The 26,399-nt window shown below is 36.0% G+C and overlaps 1 protein-coding gene and 1 long non-coding RNA gene across 4 annotated transcripts in view; both read right to left on the minus strand.

Moving 5' to 3' along the window:
- Positions 1–4,200: 4,200 nt before the first annotated feature.
- On the minus strand, positions 4,201–13,321 carry LOC141409900 (uncharacterized). The gene is made up of 2 exons (XR_012432706.1): positions 13,209–13,321; positions 4,201–5,972 (listed from the first exon to the last, which is right to left on the minus strand). It is a non-coding gene; the product is annotated as an uncharacterized lncRNA (long non-coding RNA).
- A 3,444-nt stretch (positions 13,322–16,765) lies between these two features.
- GTPBP10 (GTP binding protein 10) overlaps positions 16,766–26,399 on the minus strand; it is a 36,018-nt gene continuing 26,384 nt past the window's right edge. For all 3 annotated transcript variants that reach the window (XM_005550274.5, XM_074035560.1, XM_074035559.1), the window contains 4 exons: positions 25,473–25,580; positions 24,879–24,956; positions 20,043–20,166; positions 16,766–18,222 (listed from right to left, as the gene is read on the minus strand). In XM_005550274.5, the coding sequence (XP_005550331.3) occupies positions 17,960–18,222; positions 20,043–20,166; positions 24,879–24,956; positions 25,473–25,580 (573 nt within the window). In that variant the 3' untranslated portion in view covers positions 16,766–17,959. The remainder of the gene's footprint in view (positions 18,223–20,042; positions 20,167–24,878; positions 24,957–25,472; positions 25,581–26,399) is intronic.

Consider the following 26,399-nt stretch of genomic DNA (forward strand, 5'->3'; position numbering starts at 1 on the left):
AGTCAGGTTCTCCCGTGGCCCTGAACGGTAATGCCCTGGATGGCTGGGACTACAATTCCCAGAATCCACTGGGCCGCCAGCCGCAGGCAACATCCTGCGACCACCTCCTGCCTTTCCCTTTTTCCCCCTCCACCTCCCCGGATTTCTCTTGCACCTTATGTTCTGTCTAGAATTGGGTTATCGGTTAAAGAAAAAAAAAGGCCAAACGAAACAAAACTAAAAGTAGTTTTGAGTTGGGTACCTAAGTAAATATTCCCCAGTGAAGGTGACTTGCCCGTAAGAAGGTTAGCAAAAATTCTTAAATCTGGATTTTTTTTTCCTCTCAAAGGTTTATCTAGGCACAAAGTAGAAAAGAGCTCAAAGTCTAGAACCAAACAGCCCAGATTTGTATGGGGCTTTGCTGTGTATTGATTGGGTGGCCCTGGGCAAGTTATCTCTCTATGTCTGGAGGTTATCTGTTAAAATGGAGATAAGATCACCCACATCATACTGTTGTCTTGAAAATTGAGGGACCTAATATAGCTAAAGTACGGAATATATAGCTAGCTATTAGATATTTGAACTAATTTTACTCTCCCACACAATTTCTACTGTCCTGTCCCTTTCTCTGTTGGCTTCTCTCGAATGTGAAGTCCTGCATTAGTGAATGAATATTTGAATTAAACTAAAGGATTCCAAAGTCCTAAATAGCAATGATCTGAGTTTTTAAAAAATAAAAGATGCTGAAGTGTTGTGATGCCTACTACTTCGAAATGATCACACACACACACACACACACACACACAAATGGATATAAAATGTGGCAAAGTGTATAACTGATTCATGAAGAATACGTTTATGGGTGTTTCTTGTACTATTCCTTCAAATTCTCTGTATCTTAGAAATTTTTCAAAATAAAAAGGAGAAAAAGTATCATAGTTTATACAAAAGGATGGCACCCATCCCAAGTAAGTATAACCTTGGGCAAGTGAGGTAACCCCTTTGTGCCTCAAGGTCTCATCCGTAACAGTATATCTACATCAGAAAATTGTGATGAGGATTAAATGAATTACTATAGAGATGGCTACAACAGTGTCTGACACATAATGACTATATGTTTGCTATTAGCATTTTCCATTTTGTGTTGCTCTAGTAACAATGAGACTATTTGTCAGAGACTTTTTTAAAAGGGAGGGTAGAGAGGCTACTATCACTCCACTGCTACCTCCTTCTTATGTGTGATACTGCTTTAGAGGATAGATAAGGTTATCTAAGGCCAGAAGCAATCCAATCCCAAGGCCAGACCGGGAAATGTAATAATGAGGAAGAAAGATAGCACTGGGTGGTGAAAAGATTTCTGGGCTCCAGGCCAGCTCTGGCAATAGCAGATGGATAATAGCAATGTGACAAAGGATAATCACTTATTTCCTCTGAACTTCAGTTCTCTCATCTATAAAGCTGAATTGAATCAAATAACTATGTACAAAATCATTTTATAACTTATTTCCCAATCACTGATGAATGCTGCCTGATTAGAGGACTTGAGCTGGGAGGTACAGACAATTGATTACAATAATTTAAAAAATCACAGCACAAAAAGGAAGGAAAGACAACCCTATTCCTAGACTTACTGTTCAAGCTGGGGTCTAAAATGCCTGCCTCTGGCATAGCAAAGATGGAACAGAATACTTAAATACCCTGTTGGAGTTCAGTAGTTAAATAATTGGAATATAATTCTCAAAAATACTTTAGATAAGAATTTAGATCTGCAGGCCGGGCGAGGTGGCTCAAGCCTGTAATCCCAGCACTTTGGGAGGCCGAGACGGGCGGATCACGAGGTCAGGAGATCGAGACCATCCTGGCTAACACAGTGAAACCCCGTCTCTACTAAAAATACAAAAACTTAGCCGGGCGAAGTGGCGGGCGCCTGTAGTCCCAGCTACTCGGGAGGCTGAGACAGGAGAATGGCCCGAACCCGGGAGGCGGAGCTTGCAGTGAGCTGAGATCCGGCCACTGCACTCCAGCCTGGGTGACAGAGCGAGACTCCGTCTCAAAAAAAAAAAAAAAAAAAAAAAAAAAAGAATTTAGATCTGCAATTAACAATCCTGTCTTTCCTGTTTTTCTCATTAGAGATTCTTTAAGGAGAAAGTCAAATCTTAAATTCACTGCCGTGTACCATTCACCACCAAAATTCTACAGATATTCCCATTTGGTCACTGCGTTAGCTTTCTATTGCTGCTGTGACAAATTATCACAAACTGAAAGGCTTAAAACACAATAAATTTATTATCTTACAATTCTGGAGGTCAAAAGTCTGACACTGGGCTAAAATCAGGATGTCAGCAGGGCTTTTTTTTTTTTTCCTTTTTTACTGATGTGTGATAGATGTACATAGTGTTTAGAAGTAGATATGATCATATAATATATTCATATAACTTGTAAAGATCAAATCAGTGTACTTGGGATATTCATCACCTTAAATATTTGTCTTTATGCTAGAACCATTTGAATTCTCTTCTAGCTGTTTTGAGATATACAACACATTACTGTAAACTATAGTCAACATACTGATCTAACATTAGCTTTCAGTTCTTCTATCAAACCATATATTTGTACCCACCAATCAACTTCTTTTCAAACCCCTCTTCCATCCTACCCTTCCCGGTCTCTGGTGACCACCAGCCTACTCTCTATTTTCATGAGATTTTTTTTTTTATGTCCCGCATGAGTGAAAACATGTGTTATTTGTCTTTCTGTGCTTGGCTTATTTCACATAATGGCTTCTAGTTCCATCCATGTTGCTGCAAATGAGGATTTCATTCTTTTGTAATAGTTGAATAATGTTCCATTGTGTAAATATAGCACATTTTCCTTATCCATTCATCCACTGATGGGCATTTAGGTTGATTTCATATTTTGACCATTGTGAATAGTGCTACAATACACATAAGTGTATGATGTTTTTCCAATATATTGATTTCCTTTCTTTTGGATATACACCCAGTAGTGAAACTGCTGGATCATATGGTAGTACTATTTTTAGCTTTTTTGGAAACTCTATACTATTCTCCATAGTGGCTGTACTAATTTGTATCCCCATCAACAATGTACAAGAGTTTCCCTTTTGCCTCATCCTTGCCAGCATCTATTATTGCCTTTTAGATAAAAGTCATTTTAACTGGGAAGAGATATTGTAGTTTTGATTTGCATTTCTCTAATGAGTAGTGATGTTCAGCATTTTTTCGTATACCTGTTGGCCATTTGTATGTCTTCTTTTGAGAAATTATTCAGATCTTTTGCCCATATTTTAATCAGGTTATTTGTGTGTGTGTGTGTATGTGTGTTTGCTGTTGTTTGAGCTCCTTATATGTTCTTGTTATTAATCCCTTGTCAGATGGGTAGATCGCAAATATTTTCTCCCACTCTGTGGGTTGTCTCTTCACTTTGTTGATTGTTTCCCTTGCTGTGCAGAGCATTTTAGCTTGATATAATCCTATTTATTTTTGCTTTCATTGATTGTGCTTTTAAGGTCTTACACAAAAAATCCTTGTGTCCAAGACCAATGTCCTGGAGGGTTTCTCCAATGTTTTCTTCTAGTAGTTTCATAGTTTCACGTTTTAGGTTTAAGTCTTTAATCCATTTATATTTGATTTTTGTATATTGTGAGAGATACAGGTCTAGTTTCATTCTTCAACATATGAATATCCAATTTTCCGGCATCATTTATTAAAAAGACTGTCCTTTCCCCATTATATGTTCTTGGTGCCTTTGTCAAAGATGAATTGGCTGTAAATGCGTGGGTTTATATCTGGGTTCTTGATTCTGTTCCATTGGCCTCTGTGTCTGTTTTTTAAGCCAGTACCATGCTGTTTTGGTTACTATGCCTTTATAGTAAATTTTGAAGTCAGATAGTGTGATGTCTCCAGCTGTGGTCTTTTTGCTCAGGATTGCTTTGGCTATTCAGGGTCTTTTGTGGTTTCATATAAATTTCAGAATTTTTTTAAATTTCTGTGAAAAATGCCACTAGTATTTTGATAGGGATTGCACTGAATCTGTCAATAGCGGTGGTTAGTCTCATGTTCACAATATTAATTTTTCAATCCATGAACATGGAATATCTTTCCAATTTTTTTGTGTGTCCTCTTCAATTTCTTTCATCAGTGTTTTATAGTTTTCCTTGTATGGATCTTTCACATCTTCAGTTAAATTAATTGCTAGGTGTTTTATATTCTTTGGAGCTATTATAAATAAAATTCCATTCTTCATTTCTTTTTCAATCATTTGCTTTTGGCTTATATACATGCTACTGATTTTTGTATGTTAACTTTGTATATTGCATCTTTACTAAATTTGTTTATTAGTTCTAATAGTTTTTTGGTGGATTTTTCTAAGTAAAACATCATATCATCTGTAAACAAGGCTAACTCAACTTCTTCTTTTCCAATTTAGATGCTCTTTCCTTCCTTTGTGTAATTGTACTGGCTAGGACTTCCAGTACTATATAGAATAAAAGTGGTGAAAGTGGGAATCCTTGTCATGTTCTAGATCTTAGAGGAAAGGCCTTCGGTATCTCCCTGTTCAGTATGATGTTAGCTATGGGTTTGTCATATATGGCCTTTATTATTTTGAGGTATGTTCCTTCTATACCCAATTTGATGAGGTTTTTTTTTTTTTTAATCAAAAGGGGATGTGAATTTTATCAAGTGCTTGTTTAGTATCTATTTAAATAATCATATGGTTTTTGTTCTTGGTTCTGTTAATGTGGTGTATCACATTTATTGATTTGCATGTATTGAACCATCCTTGCATCCCTGTAATGAATCCCACTTGATTATGGTGAGTGATCTTTATAATGTTTTGTTTTGAGAAAGAGTTTTGCTCTGTCACCCAGGCTAGAGTGCAATGGCGTGATCTTGGCTCACTGCAACCTCCACCTCCCGGGTTTAAGCGATTCTCCTGCCTCAGCCTCCCAAGTAGCTGGGATTATAGGCATGAACCACCATGCCCAGCTGATTTTTGTATTTTAGTAGAGATGGGTTTTCGCCAAGTTGGCCAGGCTGGTCTTGAACTCCTGACCTCAAGTGGTCTTCCTGCTTCAGCCTCCCAAAGTGCTGGGATTACAGGCATGAATCACTGAACCCAGCCTTTAACATATTGTTGAATTTGGTTTGCCAGTATCTCAAAATTTGTTGAGAATTTTTACATGTATGTTCATTAGTGATATTGGCCTATATAGTGATAGTGGCCTATATAGTTTTCTTGTTTCATTCTGTCCTTGTCTGGTTTTGGTATCAGGGGAATTCTGGCTTCATAAATGGGTTTGGATGTTTTCTCTCCTCTTCAATCTTTTTGAACAGTTTGAGTAGAACTGGTGTTAGTTCTTGAAATGCTGAGTAGAATTCAGCAGTGATCAGGTCCTGGGCTTATTTTTTATTTATTGATGGGAGACTTTTTTTTCTTTAACTCATTATTGGTTTATTGAGGCTTTCTATTTCTTCATGGTTCAGTCTGGTGTGTGTGTATGTGTGTATGCATAGGGCTTTTTAAATGTAATACATCTGGAAAGAATGCATATATAAAGAGTTGAGACATGAGAAATCATTGGTTCAACACTAACGAATCTATAAGAATTAGGATTGGGGAAAGGAAAAGATTACCTAAACATTTTTAGAAATTGGGAACTGAAACAAAAACAAGCTGATAAATCCCTATTAACACTTAAGAAGAGCCTTCTTAAGACTCTTTCCATGATTTTATTAAACTAGAGAGCCTCATCTGGCTGCTCTAGGGTTCCTCATATGCGAAACAGAAATAAGGGGATTCCCTGACTATTCCCAATGTTGTTAAGTGTTCTCCTCACCCTCACCTCACCCCCAGCTTCTTAATGGATTAGGCCTTCAGTCTCATAACTTGAAAGGATGTGGATCATTCCATAGACGTCTTCTAGCACCACCTCTCATATTTTCTGTACATACCAGGTCTCCACCTTCATTCTAGGAATAAAATATATTACTGAGTTGCAAATCTATGCTAAGGATATAAGACAATGACTGACAGAAAAATTTATTTTAAATTACATATTCTGGGAGGCCGAGGCAGGCGGATCATGAGGTCAAGAGATTGAGACCATCCTGGCCAACATGGTGCAACCCCATCTCTACTAAAAATAGAAAAACTAGCCAGGTGTGGTGGCATGCACCTGTAGTCCCAGCTACTGGGGAGGCTGAGGCAGGAGAATTGCTTGAACCCGGGAGGTGGAGGTTGCAGTGAGCCAAGATGGTGCCACTGCACTCCAACCTGGTGACAGAGCGAGACTCCATCTCAAAAAAAAAATTACATACTCAATCCAGTTAGTGTATTTCAAAGGTGCAATACTTTTCTTCATTTATTAATGAACGAAGTTAGGAATTAATTTCCCCCCAAATCAGGAAATGGCAAACAAATGTCTTTGAAAGTCACAGTCACATATATAGTGCATACTAGAAAAGAGGAGGGACAAGACAGGTTCCACACACTTTCATGAGTATCATCAAATACTGGATCTATTCAAGGGTAGAGAGAAACTTTCAAAAAGTAGCACTTTATTAAATGAAGCATTTACTATACTTCTTCCTAAGGGCACTAGATTGAGAACATGTTTTCTAAATGAGATCTAAGAAGTGGAAATGTGGAATCAATCTGTCCTCCTCCCCTTAAGGGCTATCCATTGGTTAATTTAAATAAACAAGACTAAAAATCAAACCCCTCCCATACTCCCCCTCCCAAAAAAGAGGGGGAAAAACTCACTAAAATGTCCCAGATTACTCTCCAGAATAGAACCAGGGAGCAGTTTTAACAATTCAAATTAGTCTGTTATACAGTCAACACAGCATGCCTTGCTTTTAAACAAAAAATTAAAAAATAAAAAAATTTTTTGGGACAACAAAACAAAAACTAATACTGATCACTTTTCTGACAATACACAATTATTCAAAATTAACTAGAGCTGGGAGAGGGAAGGTGAGGATACCTACGGGCCTTGTCTCACACGAGTGCATGTGTGTTAGGTCCAGGGCATTTGTCATTATCGCAAAAATGAATTTTGATTTTTAATCTCTAGTTTGATAAACACTGCTTTTGGTATGATGCCAATACCAGCTGTGCAGAAAAGGCTCTGGAAAGATGTTCATAGCAGCACACACTTGCAGCTCTTTTTCAGTTCTGGAGGCTCCAGAGCAACCAATATTGCTCCATCAGACACATTTTTCAGCCTAATTTTCAGTTTCACTCCAATGCTTCTTCGTTGATTCTCTCTCTGGATGATCTGTTCATTACCGAGCACAGGGAGTTCCAGTACCCTACTATTACCATATTATTGTCCATTTCTCCCTTTAGATCTATTAATGTTTGCTTTATGTGTTTGGGACCTCCGGTGTTGGATGCAGAGATATTTGTAATGTTATATCCTCTTTCTGAATTGATCTGTTTATCATTATATAGTGACCTTCTTTGTCTCTTTTCAGTCTTTGATTTGTAGTCAATTTTATCTGATCTAAGTATAGCTACTTCTGTTCTTTTTTGGTTTCCAGCTACATGGAATATCTTTTTCCACCCCATCACTTTCACCATGTGCATCCTCATAGGTGAAGTGGCAGAATATACTTTGTTTCATATCCATTCAGCCATTCTATGCCTTTTCACTGGAAAACTGAATCTGTTTACATTCAGAGTTGTTATTTGATAAGTACTGCCATTTTTTTGCTTGTTTTATGGTTGTTTTGTAAGTCCTCTCTTTCTTCCTGTCTTCCTTTATGGGTTAATGATTTTTTCTCATTGTATGTTTTAATTAGTTGCTTTTCATTTTTAATAAATCTATTACAGACTGTTGTGTAAGATTACCATGAGGTTTACAAAAAAATGTTATTTTAAGATGACAACTTAGATCACAAAAAAAGTGGAAAAAAACCCCACAAAACTTGTATACTTTAACTCCATGTCCCACATATTTTGACTTTTAGTTATCTCAATTTACCTATTTTTTATTGCCTACCTCTTAACAGGTTGCTGTAGCTATTACTGTTTTTGATAGAGTTGACTTTTGGGCTTTATACTAGAGTTATAAATAAACTGCCCACCAAAATTACAATACTAGCATATTCTGGATTTGTCTGTGTACTTAATTTTACCAGTGGATTTTATATCTTCAAATGTATCAGGGTTTTTTTCTGCATGGTTAGTGTTTTTTTTCTTGCAGATTGCAGAACTTCCTTCAGCATTTCTTGTAAGATGGATTTGGTGGTAGTCTGGGAAAGGACATATCTCTCCTTTATATTTGAAGGATTACTTCTGGTTCCAGTATACTTGGATGACAGATTTTTTTTTCATTCAGCACTTTGAAAATGTCATTGCACCCCTCCTGGCCTATATGGTTTCTGTTGAGAAGTCTGTTGCCAGATGAACTGGAACTCCTTTATGTTATTTGCTTATTTTGCTGCTTTTAGTATTCTCTTTGTCCCTGACCTTTGAGAGTTTGATTATTACATGCCTTGTGGTAATCTTTTTTGCACTGAATCTGTTTGGTGATCCCTAACCTTCCAGTACCTGGATATTTATCTCTTTCTCAAGTTTTGTTATTATTTATTCGAATAAGTTTTCTACCCCTGCTCTTGCTCAACTCCCTCTGGAACACCAATAATTCTTAGATTTGGTCTTTGGAGGTAATTTTCTATATCTTCTAGGTGATTTGTTCCCCTCAGATATCTTTACTCCCAAAAGGTGATCTTCAATGATTTTCACTCTTTTCTTTTTTCTCCTCTGTGTATTTTCAAATGGTCCGAGTTCTCTGATTATTCTGCTTGATCCACTCTGCTGAATTTTTCAGTTTAGCAAATGTATTTCTCAGTTCCAAGATTTGTTTAACATTTAAATATTTGTTACATTTATCTAATAAGTTTCTGAATTGCTTTTCTGTGTTATCTTGGAGTTCCCTGAATCTCTTTACTACTTTTAATTCTTGGTCAGAGAGCTCACATATCTCCAACTCATTAGGGTCAGTTACTGAGGAAACATTTCTTTTGATTCTTCCTTTGAAATATCCACTTGCCCTTTATTCACTACAAATAATTACCACAATTTTATTCAAGGCCTCACCTCCTTAGATCAAGATAGGTGCAACAATTTCCATAGGTAATGGTGAATTTAAAATAATAGAAAATCCAGTAATTTATTATTATTCAACATTTTTGTTTTGTTTTTTTGAGACAGACTTGCTCTGTCACCCAGGCTGGAGTTTAGTGGCGCAAACTTGGCTCACAGCAACCTTCGCCTCCTGGGTTCAAGCGATTCTCCTGCCTCAGTCTCCTGAGTAGCCGGGATTACAGGTGTTGCCACCATGCCTGGCTAATTTTTGTATTTTTAGTAGAGATAAGATTTTACCATGTTGGCCAGGCTGGTCTCAAACTCCTGACCTCAAGTGATCTGCCCACCTTGGCCTCCCAAAGTGCTGCAGTTGTAGGTGTGAGCCATCGCGTCCAGCCTATTATTTTAAATTTAAAACAGAAAACCCTATTACATACTAAGCAGTGGGCTCTTTTTCACAGATTATTTAATTCCAACAACCCCACATTACCAGCAGAGAAACTGAGATACAGAGTAATTAATATGCCCCAAATCAAGAAGTATTAAGTGGTGGACTTCCTAAAAGGTTGCTGTCATTGCTCAGAACTCTATAAACTCAGGCCCATCTCCTTATTTTAGATTTCCGTCTCTAAGATTTACTCTAAATGCTCATGTCAGGTATTCCTGAACTTGGAATGGTCTTACACTATTTTTTTAACCCAGATCTTACGTACATTCACCCTTCTCTGAATATTTGTCTTCTCTAAGCTTTATACAATTCATAAACTCCAAAATGTAAACTAACTTGCAGATACTGTTCCCTTTCTGTTAGTCATATCTCACCAGAGCATTTCCAAGTCCATGACTGTAATTCAACAAATACAGATTAATAAAAATTACTCCCCTTATACTTTTTTTTAAAAAAGCCTGTTAAATAAAAAAAAAAACCTATTGATTAATTGCAAAATTGGAAAATGTAATTGCAAAGTATATTATCACTGCTAGTTGAGAAGTGAAAAGGGGAAAACAGTTTGTTTTTGAATTACGATAAAAAATCTGAGGCTGGGCTTCTGCAGGCTTTATATGAAGCACAGTGCTGGCATCTGCTTCTGGTGAGACCTCGGGAAGCTTACAATCATGCTGGAAGGTGATGGGGAGCAAGTATGTCGCATGGTGAGAGTGGGAAGAAGAGATAGAAGGGGGAGGTCCCGGATTCTTTTAAACAACCAGATCTCATGTAAACTGAGCAAGAACTCACTCATCACCAAGGGGATAGTGCTAAACCTTAATTCATGAAGGATTTGCCCCCATGATCCAATCACCTCCCACCAGGGCCCACCTCCAACACTGGGAATCACATTTCAACATGAGCATTCAAACCACATCAAATAGGGAAGTGTTAAGTTTTATGTATCCCTCAAAAATTGTATGTTGAAGTCCTAATCAACATTGCCTCAGAATCCAACCTTATTTGGAGATAATGTCTTTATAGAGGTAATCAAGTTAAAATGATGTCATTAGGGTAGGCCGTAATCTGACTGATGTCCTTATAAAAAGGGTAAATTTGGTGACAACCACACACACAAAGAGAACGCCATGTATAGATAAAGGCAGAGATTGGAATGATGCTTCTACAAGACAAGAAATGCCAAAAACTGGCCCCAAATCACCAGAAGCTAGGCTAGAGGCATGAGCCAGATTCTCTCTCATGGCCTTCAGATGCAACCAGCTCTGCCAACACCTTGAGCTTGGACTTCCAGGCTCAAGAAATGTGAGATAATAAATTTCATTGTTTAAGCCACCTAGTGTGCTATACTTTGTTACAGCAGCCCTAGCAAAGTAATAAAGGAAGGGAAGAAGGTTCTGAGTAAATTAAACAGTGAGATGTCACTTTACAAACTGTTAGAAATTTGTAGTGCACCATCAAATTGGATAGCACATCTGCTTCTAAGATTCTTGAATAAAGCTACTTAGTGAAGAGGGAGAAGGAGGAAGAGAGTGAAGAGGATTTACAGAAGAATTGGCCAATTAATAGAATAAAGGCTTTTGCCCATAACTGCCTTAAGGTGCTTTAAATCTTTGTCTCTTACCATGCCTACCACCTGCTCCTACCATCACCACTAATTTTTTTCAGTTTTAAATAGAAATTTTTTGTTGAGTTTTTGATGAGGTATTATAAACTTGTATTTACTGTAGTCCTTCCTTCTCCCCCATCCTCAGTTTGTTACTTACAGTCAACTGTGGCCCAAAAATATTAAATGGAAAAGTTCAGAAATACACACTATTCTAAATAACATGAGGAAATCTCATTCCATCCTGCCAGGCAGTGAATCATCTCTTCGTCCAGTGTATCCACGCTGTATATGTTACTCTCCCATTCACCATGGATAGATATCATCTGATCCTGACATCATGGCTCGATGATCCAGGATCACCCCAAGCAAAATATTCTCCTGAGGTATTGGCAGAAGGTCAGCAGTAGCCTAATACCAGGTACGTTACAATGCCTATGTCATTCACCTCACATGATCTTATCATGTAGGCATTTTATCATCTCACATAATCAGTACAGTAAAGATATTTTGAGAGGGAGACCATATTTAACATAGCTTTTATTACAATATATTGTTATAATTGGTCCAATTTAACATTATTAATCTCTTACTGTGCCTAATTTATGAACTTTATCATAGCTGTATATAGATAGAAAAAAACATAATATATATAGGGTTTGGTACTATCTAAGGTTTTAAGCATCCCTTCCCCCCATCCTCAGTTTCAGTTACTTAAAGACAACTGTGATCCAAAAATATTAAATGGAAAAGTTCTGAAATACACACTATTCTAAGTAACATGAGGAAATCATGAGGGAGTTTTCTGGTTCATATTTTTATAGGAAAGGAAGGTCATGTGTGCTCATTTTATTGTTCTAACAATTTCTCTTGACCCCACTACCACTTCCTGGAAAGATTTGTTTTCAAAACAGAGGTTCAATTTTTATATAGTCTTTATTTCTCCCATTAGAATTCACTTGACTCAGGACTTTTATGTACTGTGTCATTTAATCATGTTTCAAATCCATCCAAAGTCATAAGCTTTTACTCAATGTATGCCCTTGATTTAAAATATTCTCAATCTCCCTCAATTTGTAGCACACAAAACTGAAGGCATATTTTAGCTTACAATCATGTCTTTTTTCTTAAGAAAATCATACTACAGTTTTCTTAAAACCTTTTATATAGAAATAATACCAACAATAGTGTTTGGTAACCAAATAAAAAAATGAAAGTACTAATCAGAAGATATTGGCAGTTTCAGAAAAATATACTGGAATATGGGCCATGAACAAAGGAAGCTTTTGTCTTTTGCTTTCAACTTTCAACGCACTCAGAATTTAGAAAATAGGAAAAGACTATCTTGCCATATATTGCTCGCAAATTAGTTATAACATAAGCTGCTTGTCCTGTTCTTCAAATTCCAAGTATTTCAAAGGGACATGACTTGGGTAACAGCTATGCTTCACATAGCTTGGTATCTTATCTGTACATCCCAAAGAATTTAATTTCTATTATATACAATTAATAATATATACAAAAGTGATTACTTTCTCTGAAGTCTTCCAGGTACCCAACAACTATTAACAACATTTTTAAACAATTTTAACAAATTGCCTAAAATTTGTGGTTGATGATGGTCAGAAATGGTAGTTGAAATCGCCCCTGGCTTTTTAATGCTTACAAAAGCCAACTGAGGCAATAACCACACCTGATACTTCTGAGCTATCCAGAGAGACATACAACTACTTTCCAACATCCATATTTTTTTCTTCTTCCCTCTCTCCCTTTCTCATTTCTACTACCTATTTCATTTTGCTTTTTCTTCAGTTAGCTACTGACACCTACTCAAAACTAAAGCTACTTCCCTAGTATCTTTCCCTCTACTTGCCAAGCTCCAATTAGAAAAAAGAAAACTGGCTGGGCATAAATGGCTCATGCCTATAATCCTAGCACTTTCAGAGGCTGAAGCAGGATGATTCCATGAGGCAGGGAGTTCAAGACCACTCTGGGAAATATTGTAAGACCCTGTCTCTACAAAATAATTTTTAAAAATTAGCCAGGAATGGTGGCACACACCTGTAGTCCCAGCTACTTGGGAGGATGAAGCAGGAGGATAACTTGAGCCCAGGAGATTGAGGCTGCAGAGAGCTACAATCATGCCACCACACTCCAGAGAGAGAACCTGTCTTTAAAAAGAATAAAAAATAAAACTAAACAAATAAAACAAATATGAAATCTCTTTAAGAAAAAAATACGTTTATTTTTCACTGCTTAACTTTGCAATTAAAATTATACATGTTGTCTGCCAACACTTTTTGTCCACTGTTTATTTCATTAATTCTTGAGTTATAAACTTTGTAAGGCATAGACTTTTTTTAAATAAATGTCTTTAAAAAAATTTTCCCATCCTAGCCAACATGGTGAAACCCCGTCTCTACTAAAAATACAAAAATGAGCTGGGCATGGTGGTGCATGCCTGTAATCCCAGCTACTTGGGAGGCTGAGGCAGGAGAATTGCTTGAACCAGGGAGTGGGAGGCTGCAGTGAGCCAAGATAATGTCACTGCACTCCAGCCTGGCAACAGAGCGAGACTCCATCTCCAAAATAAAAATAAATAAATAAATAAAATAAAATAAAATAAAATTCAAATTTTTTAGGCTCCCAAAAGAGTTTAAAAAACAACTCATGTATTCACCACCAAACTTAAAAAAAATTACATGGCTAGCAGGCAATACAGGGCAGTGTTTAAATAAGTTAAAATATGTGATTTACTCGGCACAGTACTCAGCATATGGTAACATTACCACTTTAGATATGATTACTAGCACAGAGCATGTACTCAAACAAGATTTCTGGATTTGTTTCACTTTCTATTCTGTACGGAGAGACAGATTTAAACCAAATTTGAGATACTGTTAAGGATTTAAAGATATGCATTAAATTCGATTCACTATTTGGTCTTTAAGCAAAATGTTGCCATATTTTTGCAATAAGATATCTTTTGTGTAGGTTTACACAAGTTATATTATTGCTAATTTTTATTAAGCTACAATTTTAAAGTGCACGTATGCTACTGCTTTGAAAAATTATTTTTAATATACCTTAATGACACTGCAAATTTCTAGATGGGATTTGTAAAACTGGGTTTTCAATCTGAACTTTGCAAACACTGTGAAACTGCTTGGACAATATTTTATGTGTTTATGTACATTTTCCGGCAAGAAAAGTCTATAGCTTTCACTACTGAAAAGAATCTCTAACCTCCATCCTTGCAGAGCAAATAAGCACTGAGATAAAAGAAAACACATAACTTTACAAGAAAACTAATTGGACAAAACTTGAAACGAAATATCCTTGACGTAATTTTTCTCATTATAAAAGATGACTTTTTTCCTGATTATGTAACTAATACATGTTTACCATTTTTAAAAAAGTTCATCTTGCTATAATAAATAATATGAATATATATCACAAAAAGCACAATGTAATAGGTATTTTGGAATTTTTCAGTGCACAGGTCCAACTTCATAGTACAATATACTTAATACTGTATAAACTTCTATTTCATGATGGTAAATAAATCTGATATTATAGAAAGCTCTGCAAGAACTACTGGGACTTTGTAAAAATTTGCTATACATTGAATTTAATACTCTGGTTATTCAGTAATATAATAAGTGTTTCAAAAAAGTACGTATTTTGAAAATTGCATTTTGAAACGTAAAAATGAAAGTCTTACTTAAGGACAAAATAAAATGCATCTGAGATAATGTTAAAAGACTTACTTAAAAATAAGTCCTTATGTTTCAAAATTATTTTTTATAATATAAAAAAGGAATCTGATTTTCTCCATCAGAATAAAAATCAAAGGTCAAAAAAAGGTACATAGAGTACACTTTCAGTGACCAGAAAATACCAACGAATTGAACATCTTAGTGAGTCACATAATAAAATGTTTCAGTTAGTCATGGAGTGGCACCCTGGGCACTGACAGGGCAAATAATGCTGAACACACATCTACTACCCTTTGCCACACATTCACCTGATGAAACTATCCTTATATTGCTACTTGTTTACATTTAGAAAATAATGGAGCTTAAAAAAAATAGCACTGAAGTTACAAATGTAAAACATACCCAATACAAAACTTGGTCACTGTGATCACTACAAATTCCAAACGTTTTTCCTCACTCTTATTCTTTTCTTGTTAGGGAAAGAGGCTATCCAATCCCCTGCAGTTTCTGTTATCAAATGCAAGATATACAAGGGCAGTAGGTCCTGTCTGTTCTCGTCAACATGTTACATACAGCACCTTGGACAGTGCCTGGTACAGGAGAGACACTCAATAAATACGTGAGCAATGAAGAAAAAAGAAATACAAAAGACAGTCTGGGGACTGGAATGGGAGGTAGGAGTCAGGAACAGAAAATAAAACAAATATAAGTGAAATAATACTGGGAAAATGTCACTCATGTTGTCAAATCAGAAATAAATTTAAGCTGAGAACAATGCATTATTTTTCTTTAATACTTTACAAGAGGATGAATAGCCCTATCTCAGGCTGTATGCAACATTAAATTCCAAAATAATTTCTAATTTAAAAACAGCATTGAAGAATAATTTTTGAAGCACTTTCTTGTTTGTTTTCAGAAGTCTCCCTCTTGTCCTCCAGGCTGGAGTGCAATGGCGCGATCTCAGCTCACTGCAACCTCCGCCTCCTGGGTTCAAGTGATTCTCGTGCCTCAGCCTCCCAAGTAGCTGGGATTACAGGCATGCACCACCATGCCCAGCTGATTTTTGTATTTTAGTAGAGATGGGTTTTTGCCATGTTGGCCAGGCTGGTCTTGAACTCCTGATCTCAAGTGGTCTTCCTGCCTCAGCCTCCCAAAGTGCTGGGATTACAGGTATGAACCCACCATGCCTGGCCTGAAGTACAATTTTTTTTAAAGCTCATTAACTTGTTACTATTTTGTAAAAAAAAATTAAGTTGGAAAAAATTTATATAATTAATTTTTTGGGTACAAATTTATGCATAAAAAATTTCTGCAAGAACGTAAACTATTAACAATCATTTTCCCTGGGAAGAACTGAGGGGCCTAATGCACAAAGAAGGGAGCTTTTATCATTTACTTATATGCTTTTGTACTGTTTGAATTTTTTGTTTTTACTATCAATATGTACATTTTATAATAAAACTCATTTAAAAGGAAAATGTCCAATTTGTATTTGTGAAACAGGTAGAAATTCAGAAATTGCAATCTCTTATATTGATTGTCGATAATATTAAAGTTTGCATTCTGTTTTATAGAAAGCCAGGGTCTCGCTATGTTGCTCAGGCATGAACTCCTGGGCTCAAGCAATACTTCCACCTTGGCCTCCCAAAGTGCTAGGATTACAGGCATGTATCACTATGTCTGGCCCAAACTACCATGGCTGGCCTGCACTTTCTATTTATTCTCTCTTTATTAAAATAACAAAGTGGGAAATTAAATAGATTAGGACAAAAGAAAGTGAAACAGACTAGGACAAAAAGAAAAACCGAACATATAGATCGGCCTCCTCCAATTCAGGAAAAAATATTATACTCAAGAAAAGAAAATTTTCCAAAAGCTCAAATCACAAACACCTATCTGTTAGTTTCTGTTATATCTTTATTATCATTGAACACGTGTTCAAATTTAGGGTTTTAAGGTCTCCACCAAAGTTAACTATTATACATTTAGTGCAACCAGGTACAAGACAGGCTCAAAAACAAAAAAAAAACTGAATTGTTCATTCTAATAATAATCTACAGAATCCTTCTACATAAATTTAAAAAATGATCTCAATAGGGACATCCTAAGTAAAGGAATATCAGAGAATGTTATTATAGGTGGGCTGGCCATAAACTTGTAAAATGTAATTTTTTAGCTCTTTTTTTTATGAGATGGAGTCTAGCTCTGTCACCCAGGCTGGAGTAGTGGCACGATTTCGGGCTCACTGTATCCTCCACCTCCTGCATTCAATCGATTCTCTCGCCTCAGCCTCTAGACTAGCTGGGACTACAACAGGCATGTGCCACTACGCCTGGGTAATTTTTCATATTTTTAGTAGAGACAGGGTTTAGCCATGTTGGCCAAGCTGGTCTTGAACTCCTGACCTCAAGTGATCTGCCCTCCTCGGCCTCCGAAAGTGCTGGGTTTACAGGCGTGAGCCACCATGCCTGGCCACTAGTTACTTTTTACTGTTGATGTACTTAATTACAAAATGATAACTTTAAAAGGTATGGTTCTTGAACAATGACACATATATCAGAAGGTAATAATACTAAAAAAAAGATCTGTGAAAAAGCTTTCAAAATAAAAAATTTAAATATAATTTTAAAAAATGACATAGAAAAACTATGGATTTATCATGTGTAACATGTTTGAAATATCTATACATTGTGGAATGGCTCAATACAGCCAATTAATGTGCATTACCTTACGTGCTTTTTGGAAAAACCACTTAACATGTACTCAGTAAGTTTCAAAATGCATTGTTGTTATAGTCACCAAGCTGTACAATAGATCTCTTGAACTCAGTTTCCTTGTCTAACCGAAATTTTGCATATTTTGACGATCTCCTCAATCCTCCACTGCCCCACCAGCCCTTGATAACCAAATTCTGTTCTCTCCTTCTATGAGTTCAACTTTTTAAGATTCCACATGTAAGTGAGATTATGCAGTATTTGTCTTTCTAAGCCTTGCTTATTTTACTTAACATGTCCTCCAGGTTATCACAGACGAAAGGATTTCCTTGTTTTTAAGCATTAAATAACTATTCCATTAATACCATTTTTAATATATTTAAATTATATCCATTTTGGAAGTAGTAACAGCATGCTTTGATGGTGGCTCACTAGAAGACACTGTATCAGAAATCCACAAATTAAGCAATTGTTTCTTATGATGCGCATCATTTTCCTGGTTGGCCTGTTCATCCAGTGACTTTCTTATACAGTTCTTTAATTCTTCGATACCTTCTCCAGTAACTGCAGATATGGGGATGATATGTTGGAACTCTACAGTCCTCTCTGGAGTCATGTTTTTTCCAAATAAATGCAGAAAATCTAAAAGAAAGAACATAAACTAAGCAGATTTTCATTGTTTTTGAAAGCTAGTTAAAACTTTGGTTTGATTTGTGAAGCAGGGAACCAAAAACTTAGCATTTTTCATGCCTTTTTTCCCCTTTTTTCTCTAATTAAAGTTCTCAGAGCTTTGGATTTTACTATTGATTATGGTAAGGTTCTTGGCACAAAATATACTTGTTAGATGAATATATTTTAAACCAAACTAAGTATGAATAGAAGATGAATCACAAAAACGACTTACTTAAGGAAGTTATTAATAAATTTTGTGTAGGGGGTTAAATAAGGCAAGGCAGCACTGATTCTCTGAAAGACATTTTCTGTAAAAATAGTAACATCATTTATAATTTGAGACATTCTACTTGGCCTCAGGACACTGGAGACCTTTAACTTCCTGAAAGTATAGGTTTATCATCAATGATGCTAGGATCCATACAAAAACTGAAGAGGTATTATAGAGAATTCAAGGGAAGGTAATTTCAGATGAGTCCAATCTATCACCCCACATGGGCTAACAACTGTTATATTACTTTTACCTTTACCCTGTCACCATGGCATACTGATTGGCTGGGGAGATGGCATACTGATTGGATGGATTAACTGATATGAACTAGAAAGGCTGAACTGAAACAGATTGGTGGAAAAGACAACACGGAGCTTGCTTTCTGAGATTCAAAGGTCCCCAAGAAAGTCCAGAGAGGCTAACTCAGGATTATCACTAAAGGGCCTATATTTTATTTCACAATAGATCAGAACAACTATGGACTCCTGAGTCACCCCCACTTTTGGTACTTCCTCTGAAAATTCCCTTCTCTGCAAGATCAACTAGCAAACAGAACTAATGACCTTATAAAGCAAATGTCATTAGGAATGAAGACTATTTACTATTAGGGATTATTTATATCCCATGAGTAATTTATTAACTCAAGGACAGCTCCAACATGTAAATTACACAGTGGAAAGATTTTTGAGAGGAAAGGACCTTCTGGTGCCGTTTGACAGTCTTAGCACACTATAATCTATTTTCCCACAATTGTTACCAAGAATAAAAAGAGACATATTACTGAAAAACATGTTAGCCACATACCATACACCCTACTTTTCCTCATTTGTGCATGAGGTTCTTTACTAGACTCTGAATGAAATCATCATTGCCATAGGATACAAGGTGTTCTGAAAATGTCAATATTCAAAACTGTGGAGAAACCCTTTAAGTTACTTTACATATAGTCCAAGAAGTAAATTCCAGACAAATAAATCATTTTGGAGTCACAGCTTCTATTTTTCTGTGTCACACATACACAGGAAAAATGCAGTTCTTTTCAGAAGACTCATCCTCTTCAGAAACTATCTATAGAGTTAGTTTTGCCAAGAAACATACTTCTTTAGAACTTCTTAGTTCTGTTTTTAATTTTATGATGTATAGTACTAGGGGAATGAAGAGCTTGTGAAGTATGTTAATGAAAATGAAAGACTTCACAGGGTAGATGCTGACTTTTTCCTCCTTTTATTCAAATCCCACATACGCTTTATGGGCCCAAGTTAAGTTTTATTCTTCATGAAGCCTACCTTTTTAGTTCAAATTAATCTTTCTTTTGTCTCCTTTAATTTACTGTCCATATCGAACATTCTAGAATTTGATAATTATGTTACAATGTTATTTATATGTTTTGTACATTCTTTCTTCAAACATGACTTTTAAGAGCAGAAACTGTCAGTTTTCTTTTCCACTGATTATAACAGCATTCTCTGTACATTGTAATTATTCTTTAAATTAGAATTAAATGAATAAATAGGCTTACCTTTAGGATTCTGGAGCTGGTTCATCAATTCATGGAACTTACTTTGGGCATCTGGCAAGTCCATTTTATTAACTGCCAAGAGTGCAGGTTTTGTCTGAAGTTCCTCTTTGTACAATTCCAACTCCTTTAAATCAAAAGAGAAAACCCAATAATTTTAGTATTGGTTTCTGTATAAACTACTTATTTGGTAATTAATGACCTAGGTGATCTAAAGCCCATTCACGTCACTGAAATGCAATAAATCCCAACAACAGAAAACAAAAGGAAGAATTTCAAAAAATGATTCTAGTTAGATCAAGTGTTAGTGTGTTTTAGCTTAAATGATATCCTAGTGACAGTTGTAATTTTGTGTCTGGAGTCAAATATGGGTATCTGGACTTCACACAGATAAAATTCAAAAGTCAGTAATGATCACTGAATGTTATACCTGTAGTATTCTTGGAAAAAGTAAATGTACTTAGGAATAAATCTCTGTCGCCTTGGATTAAACAACCGTTTCTTAGATATAACATGAAAAGCACAAGTAAAAGAGTAGATAAAAGGCGGAAGCCTGCTTAAGGCTACCAACCAGGAGTTTGAGGCTGCAGTGAGCTAGGATCATGCCTGCACTCTAGCCTACATGACAGAATGAGGCCCTGTTTGTAATAAAAATAAATAAATAAATAAGGCTGGGCATGGTGGCTCATGCCTGTAATCTCAGCACTTTAGGAGGCTGAGGTAGGAGCATCACTTGGGCCCAGGAGTTCAAGACAAGCCTTGACAACTTAGTAAGACCCCATCTCTACAAAAAACTTTAGTTTAATTTAAAAAAAGGAAAGAAAAGAATGAAACAAATGGAATTTCATCAAAATTAAAAATTTTGGGTTGTTTTCTTGCTATTGAGAGTTGTTTTGCTTCCTTATGTTTTGGATAGCAACCACTTATCAGTTATATGATTTACAGGTATTTTCTCCCATTCCCTTGGTTGCCTCTTCACTCTGCTGATTATTCCTTTTGCTGTGCAGAAGCTTTTTAGTTTGATGCAATCCTACTTGTCTATTTTTCTTCTTGTTGCCTATGCTTTGAGGTCACATTAAAAAAAATAATTGCTCAGACAAATGTCATGGAACTTCTCTGTTTTCTTCTAGTGGTTTTATGGTTTCAGGCTTTGAGTTTATGTCTTTAATCAACTTTGAACTGATTTTTCACATGGTGTGAAATAAGGGTCTAATTTCACTTTTCTGCATGTGGAAATTCAGTTTTCTCAATATCACTTATTGAAGAAGAAAACTGCCCTTTTCTTACTGTGTGTTCTAGGTTCCTTTGTTGAAAATTAACTGTAAATGCATGGATTTAATTCTGAGCTCTGGATTCTGTTCCATAGGTTTATGTGTCTATTGTTATGCCAGTAACACGCTGTTTTGATTACTATAGCTTTGTAGTAGGTTTTGAAATCAGGTAATGTGAAGCTTCCAGCTTTGTTCTTTTTGCTCAAGATTGCTTTGGCTATTCAGGGTCTTTTGTGGTTCCATACAAATTTTAAGATTTGTTTTCTATTTCTGTGAAAAATGTCATTAGAATTTTGATACAGATTGTGCTGAATCCGCAGATCACTTTGGGTAATAGAAACCTGATTTAAAAATGGATAATGAACCTGAATTGACATTTCTCAACAACATAAAAATGACCAATATGTGAATATGTGTATGAAAAAATGTTCAACATCACGGATCATTAGGGAATGAAAAGGAAAACCACAATGAGATAGCTCCTCACATTTGGAAGGATGGCTATTATCAAAAAGACAAAAGAAAACAAGTGTTATCAAGGATATAGAGAAAGAAGAACGCTTGAACACTGTTGGGTGGGAATGTAAATTAGTACAGCCATTATAAAAAGCAGTATAAAGATTTCTCAAAAAATGAAAAATAGAACTACCAAATGATCCAGCAATCCCACTTCTGGATATATATCCAAAGGAAATAAAATCAGTATGTCAAACAGATCTCTGCACTCCCATTTTTACTGAAGCATTATTCATAATAGCCAAGACATGGAATCAACCTCAGTGTCCATCAATGGATGAATAATGAAAATGTGATATACACACACACAACTGAATACTCTTCAGCCTTAAAAAAAGAAACTTGTCATTTACAACAACATGGATGAACCTGGAGAACACTATGCTAAGTGAAATAAGCCAAGCACAGAAAAACAAATAAACTGCATAATCCCACTTATACGTGGAATCTTAAAAGGTTGAATTCATAGTAGCAGAGAAAATGGTGGTTGCCAAGGTGTTTGGGGGAGGAAGGATGGAGGGGTGTTGGTCAAATGGAACAAAGATTCAGTTAAATAGGATGAATAAGCTCTGGATATCTATTGTACAGTATGATGACTATAGTTAATGTATTATATACTTGAAAATTGCTAAAACACATTTTAAATGTTCTCAGCACACACACAAAAATGTAAGATGACGAATCGTGTTAATTAGCTTGATTTAATCATTTCACGATGTACACATATATCCAAATATCAATTGTACACTTTAAGTACACACAATTTATGTCAATTACACTTTAATAAAACTGGAAAATTAAATAAATAAATGTTTTTTGCCACAAAGAAGACACAAAAAATACACTGAAAAAGTGAAAAGACAAGTCACAGAAGGGGAGAAAATATTTTCAAATTATGTATCTTATTTCCAGCCAGGCATGGTGGCTCACATCTGCAATCCCAGCACTTTGGGAAGCCGAGGTGGCAGATCACCTGAGGTCCGGAGTTCAAGACCACCCTGGCCAACATGGTGAAACCCTGTTTCTACTAAAAATAAAAAATTAGACAGGTATGGTGGCACGTGCTTGTAATCCCAGCTACTCAGGAGGCTGAGGCTGCAGAATCACTTGAACTCAGGAGGCGGAGGTTGCACTGAGCCAAGATCGTGCCACTGCACTCCAGCCCAGGCGACATCCCAAAAAAGAAGGGACTTATCTCCAAAAATATAAAACATGCTTACAACTCAACAATTAAAAGACAAATAATACAAATAGTAATGCACACAGAATCTGAACAGACTTTTCTCCAAAGACACAAAAATGGCTAATAAGCACATGAAAACATTCTTAGCATCAGTAATCTTAAGAGAAATGCAAATAAGAACTATAACAAAATACCACTGCACTCCCACTAGGATGACTAAAGTAAAAACGACAGACAATAACAAGTGTTGACATTTATGTGGAAAAATTGGAACTCTCATACATTGATGGTGGGACTGTAAAATGGCACAATGGTGCTACCAATTCGGAATAGTTTGGCAGTTCCTCAAAATGTTAAACAAATAATTACCATCTGATCCAGCAATTCCACTCCTAAGTATATATCCAAGAGAAATGAAAACACGTCTATACAAAAACCTGCACACAAATGTTCACAGCAGTATTAATCATTATAGACAAGAAGTGGCAAATCAAATAGGATCTATAAAGTCCTGGAGGTAAGCAACATCATGTTGTCAGCCATGAGAGAAATCACATGGCTGAAATATAGCATCTAGGGGACAGGGTTATGGAGGACTGCTAGGCAGGGGCCCAAATTTGCAGATTTCATAAATCATGCTCAGGTTAGACTTTAACCTAACAGCTATGGGGGTCCATCAAAGTGTTTTAGGCAGGGAACATCAGCATCAGCTTGGTGCTTTTACAAAGATCACTCTAGCTGCCATATAAAAAATGGACTAGAGAGAAGCAAGGCAGGACACAGGGAGACTGGACATGACCAGATTCAATATTCCAGTAAGAAGGACTGATGATTGTAACAGTGTAGATGAAGACAAGAGGATGGATTTCAGAGAGATTTAGGATTAAAAACTGACAGCACTTGTGTAGGTAGTGAGAAGAATCAGTGTATCACATAGCTCATACATTCACTAAGTTATGGGGATGGCTGAAAAGTTTTTTAAAAGTTTACTTTTATCCATATTAAGTTTAAGTGACTAATGGGACATCCAAACAAAGAAGATGTCCAATGGGCATCTGGTATAAAGAACAACAAAAGCTGGGTGCGGCGGCCCACACCTGTAATCCCAGCACTTTGGGAGGCTGAGGCAAGTGGATTACCTGAGGTCAGGAGTTCGAGACCAGCCTGGCCAACACGGTGAAACCCCGTCTCTACTAAAAATACAAAAATTAGCCAGGCGTGGTGGCACACCCTTGTAATCCCAGCTACTTGGGAGGCTGAGGCAGGAGAATCACTTGAGCCCGGGAGACAGAGAGAGCTGAGATCATACCACTGCACTCCAGCCTGGCAGACAAAGCAAGACTGTTTCAAATAAAAAAAAGAACAATGAAAAGATCTAGGTATCAGCTACAGATCTGGCAGTTATCAGTATTATTAATCGTAACTAAAGCAATGAGAGTGGGTAAGATTGCAAAATAAGGTTAGGACAGAACTTTGAATAATGTTACTTAAAGGATGAGGAAAAAAAAGAGCCTAAAAAGTAGACTGAGAAATACTGTTAAGAGTAGAAATAGAACCAGAAGATTACAGGTCACAAAACTAAGAATGAGAAACAAGAAGAATTAGACAACGTGCCAAAGCTGAAGCAAGATAAAAGTCTGGGAAAGTATGTAATAGGGATTTGGAAGCCCAGGAGTATTTTGTCCATTGCAGTAGTTTGAGGAGTAAACAAATGTAGAGGAACTGGAGACAACAAGTTTAAGTAATTCTTTAACTGACATCAAAGCTTTAAAGGCAGAGTATGTATAGACTGTAATTATGTTATTTCATATAGTCTTATATTCCTACATATTTGACCAAATACAGAACACAGTAAAACAGAAAACCTACTTTTGTAAGCAGTATTATAGTTTCAAAAGCAGTTCTGTATTGAGTGTGAGAAGAAAGCTGAAATCCAGAAATATCAACCTAAAAAAAGAGAAGGAAAGAGACAGCCTTTAACATAAGAATAGCTATACATTTCTATATTTTAAAATGTTTTACTCTCTCAAGCTAAAAACAATTTCTCTGTACTCTACTTGTTATTTAGTAATTCAAAATAAGTAACGGAAACAGAGATGTTAAGATAACTTTAATTATGCTGATAAAATTAGTCATTAATAAAAAACTAGGATAAGACAATTTGTATGAATAAAGACAATCTCATATATAACTCTAGCACCATCAATGAAGAATGAAAGAGATACTATAATACTATATAATACAGTAGTATGTTGGAAATCTTAAGGAAATACATGTTGGCAAGTATGGCCAAACTTACATATGATATAGTAAACAATGTCACTTCCATCCCCGTATTATAAAAGACTTAGTGGAGTAACATATGCTACCACTTTCTTATTTATAAAAAAATTCTTAGAAAAACTAAATTCATTGGTTTTCAATTTATTTGAACATCACCACATTAGTATGCATATGACTTACAACAAAAAGTAGTTGTCTAGTTCTTTCTATATGCTTGAGGAATTTGTGGCCCATTCCTTTGTTCATATGTGCTCCTTCTATTAAACCCGGAAGATCAGCTACTGATATCTAATACAAAGTTACATGGTTAATGAAAAAGGAAAATGTATGAAAACCACAAGTTCAATTACATCCAAAATTCTCAAGATATTTCAAATATAAACAGTTCCTAACTTATGATTACCACTAAATCTTTGAAAAGTCAAGATACTATAAAAGCAAAATTAATGTACAGTATTAAGAATTAAAATCTTGTTATCAGATATTAGAGTCCCATATTTACTATCAATCTAATAATCGAGGAATTTTACAGATTAGTTTAACATTTATTTATTATTATTTTAGAAACAGGATCTTGCTGTCACCCAGGTTGGAGTGCAGTGGTGTGACCATAACTCACTGTAGCCTCGAGCTCCTGGGCTCAAGCCATGTTCCCACCTCAGTCTCCCAAGCAGCTAAGATGCCAGGTGCACACCGCCATGCCCAGTTAACAAAAAAAATTTTTGTAGAAACAGGGTCTCGCTATCTCGCACAGGCTGCTCTCAAACTCCTATCCTCAAGTGATCCTCTCACCTTAGCCTCCCAAAGTGCTGGGATTACAGGCGTGAGCCACCACACTAATCCCTAGTTTAAAATTTATTTATAATGTCCTAAATGGTATTGTCCAATATGAACTTTTCATAGAATTTCAACCTTTACACTCTGAATTCATACAAGTTTACAAAGATATTAATTCAGCAGACATTTACCAGGTACAGCTCTGCATTTTAAATTCAATTTGTAATGATCTGGCACCATTGTTCCTTTTCTGTTCATATTATACTAGCAGGATGATCAACCATTCTCACCAAGTATTAGGTTGGTGTAAAAGTAACTGTGGTTTTGGCA

Source organism: Macaca fascicularis, chromosome 3, assembly GCF_037993035.2.
Source record: "Macaca fascicularis isolate 582-1 chromosome 3, T2T-MFA8v1.1".
NCBI classification, from domain to species: Eukaryota; Metazoa; Chordata; class Mammalia; order Primates; family Cercopithecidae; genus Macaca; species Macaca fascicularis.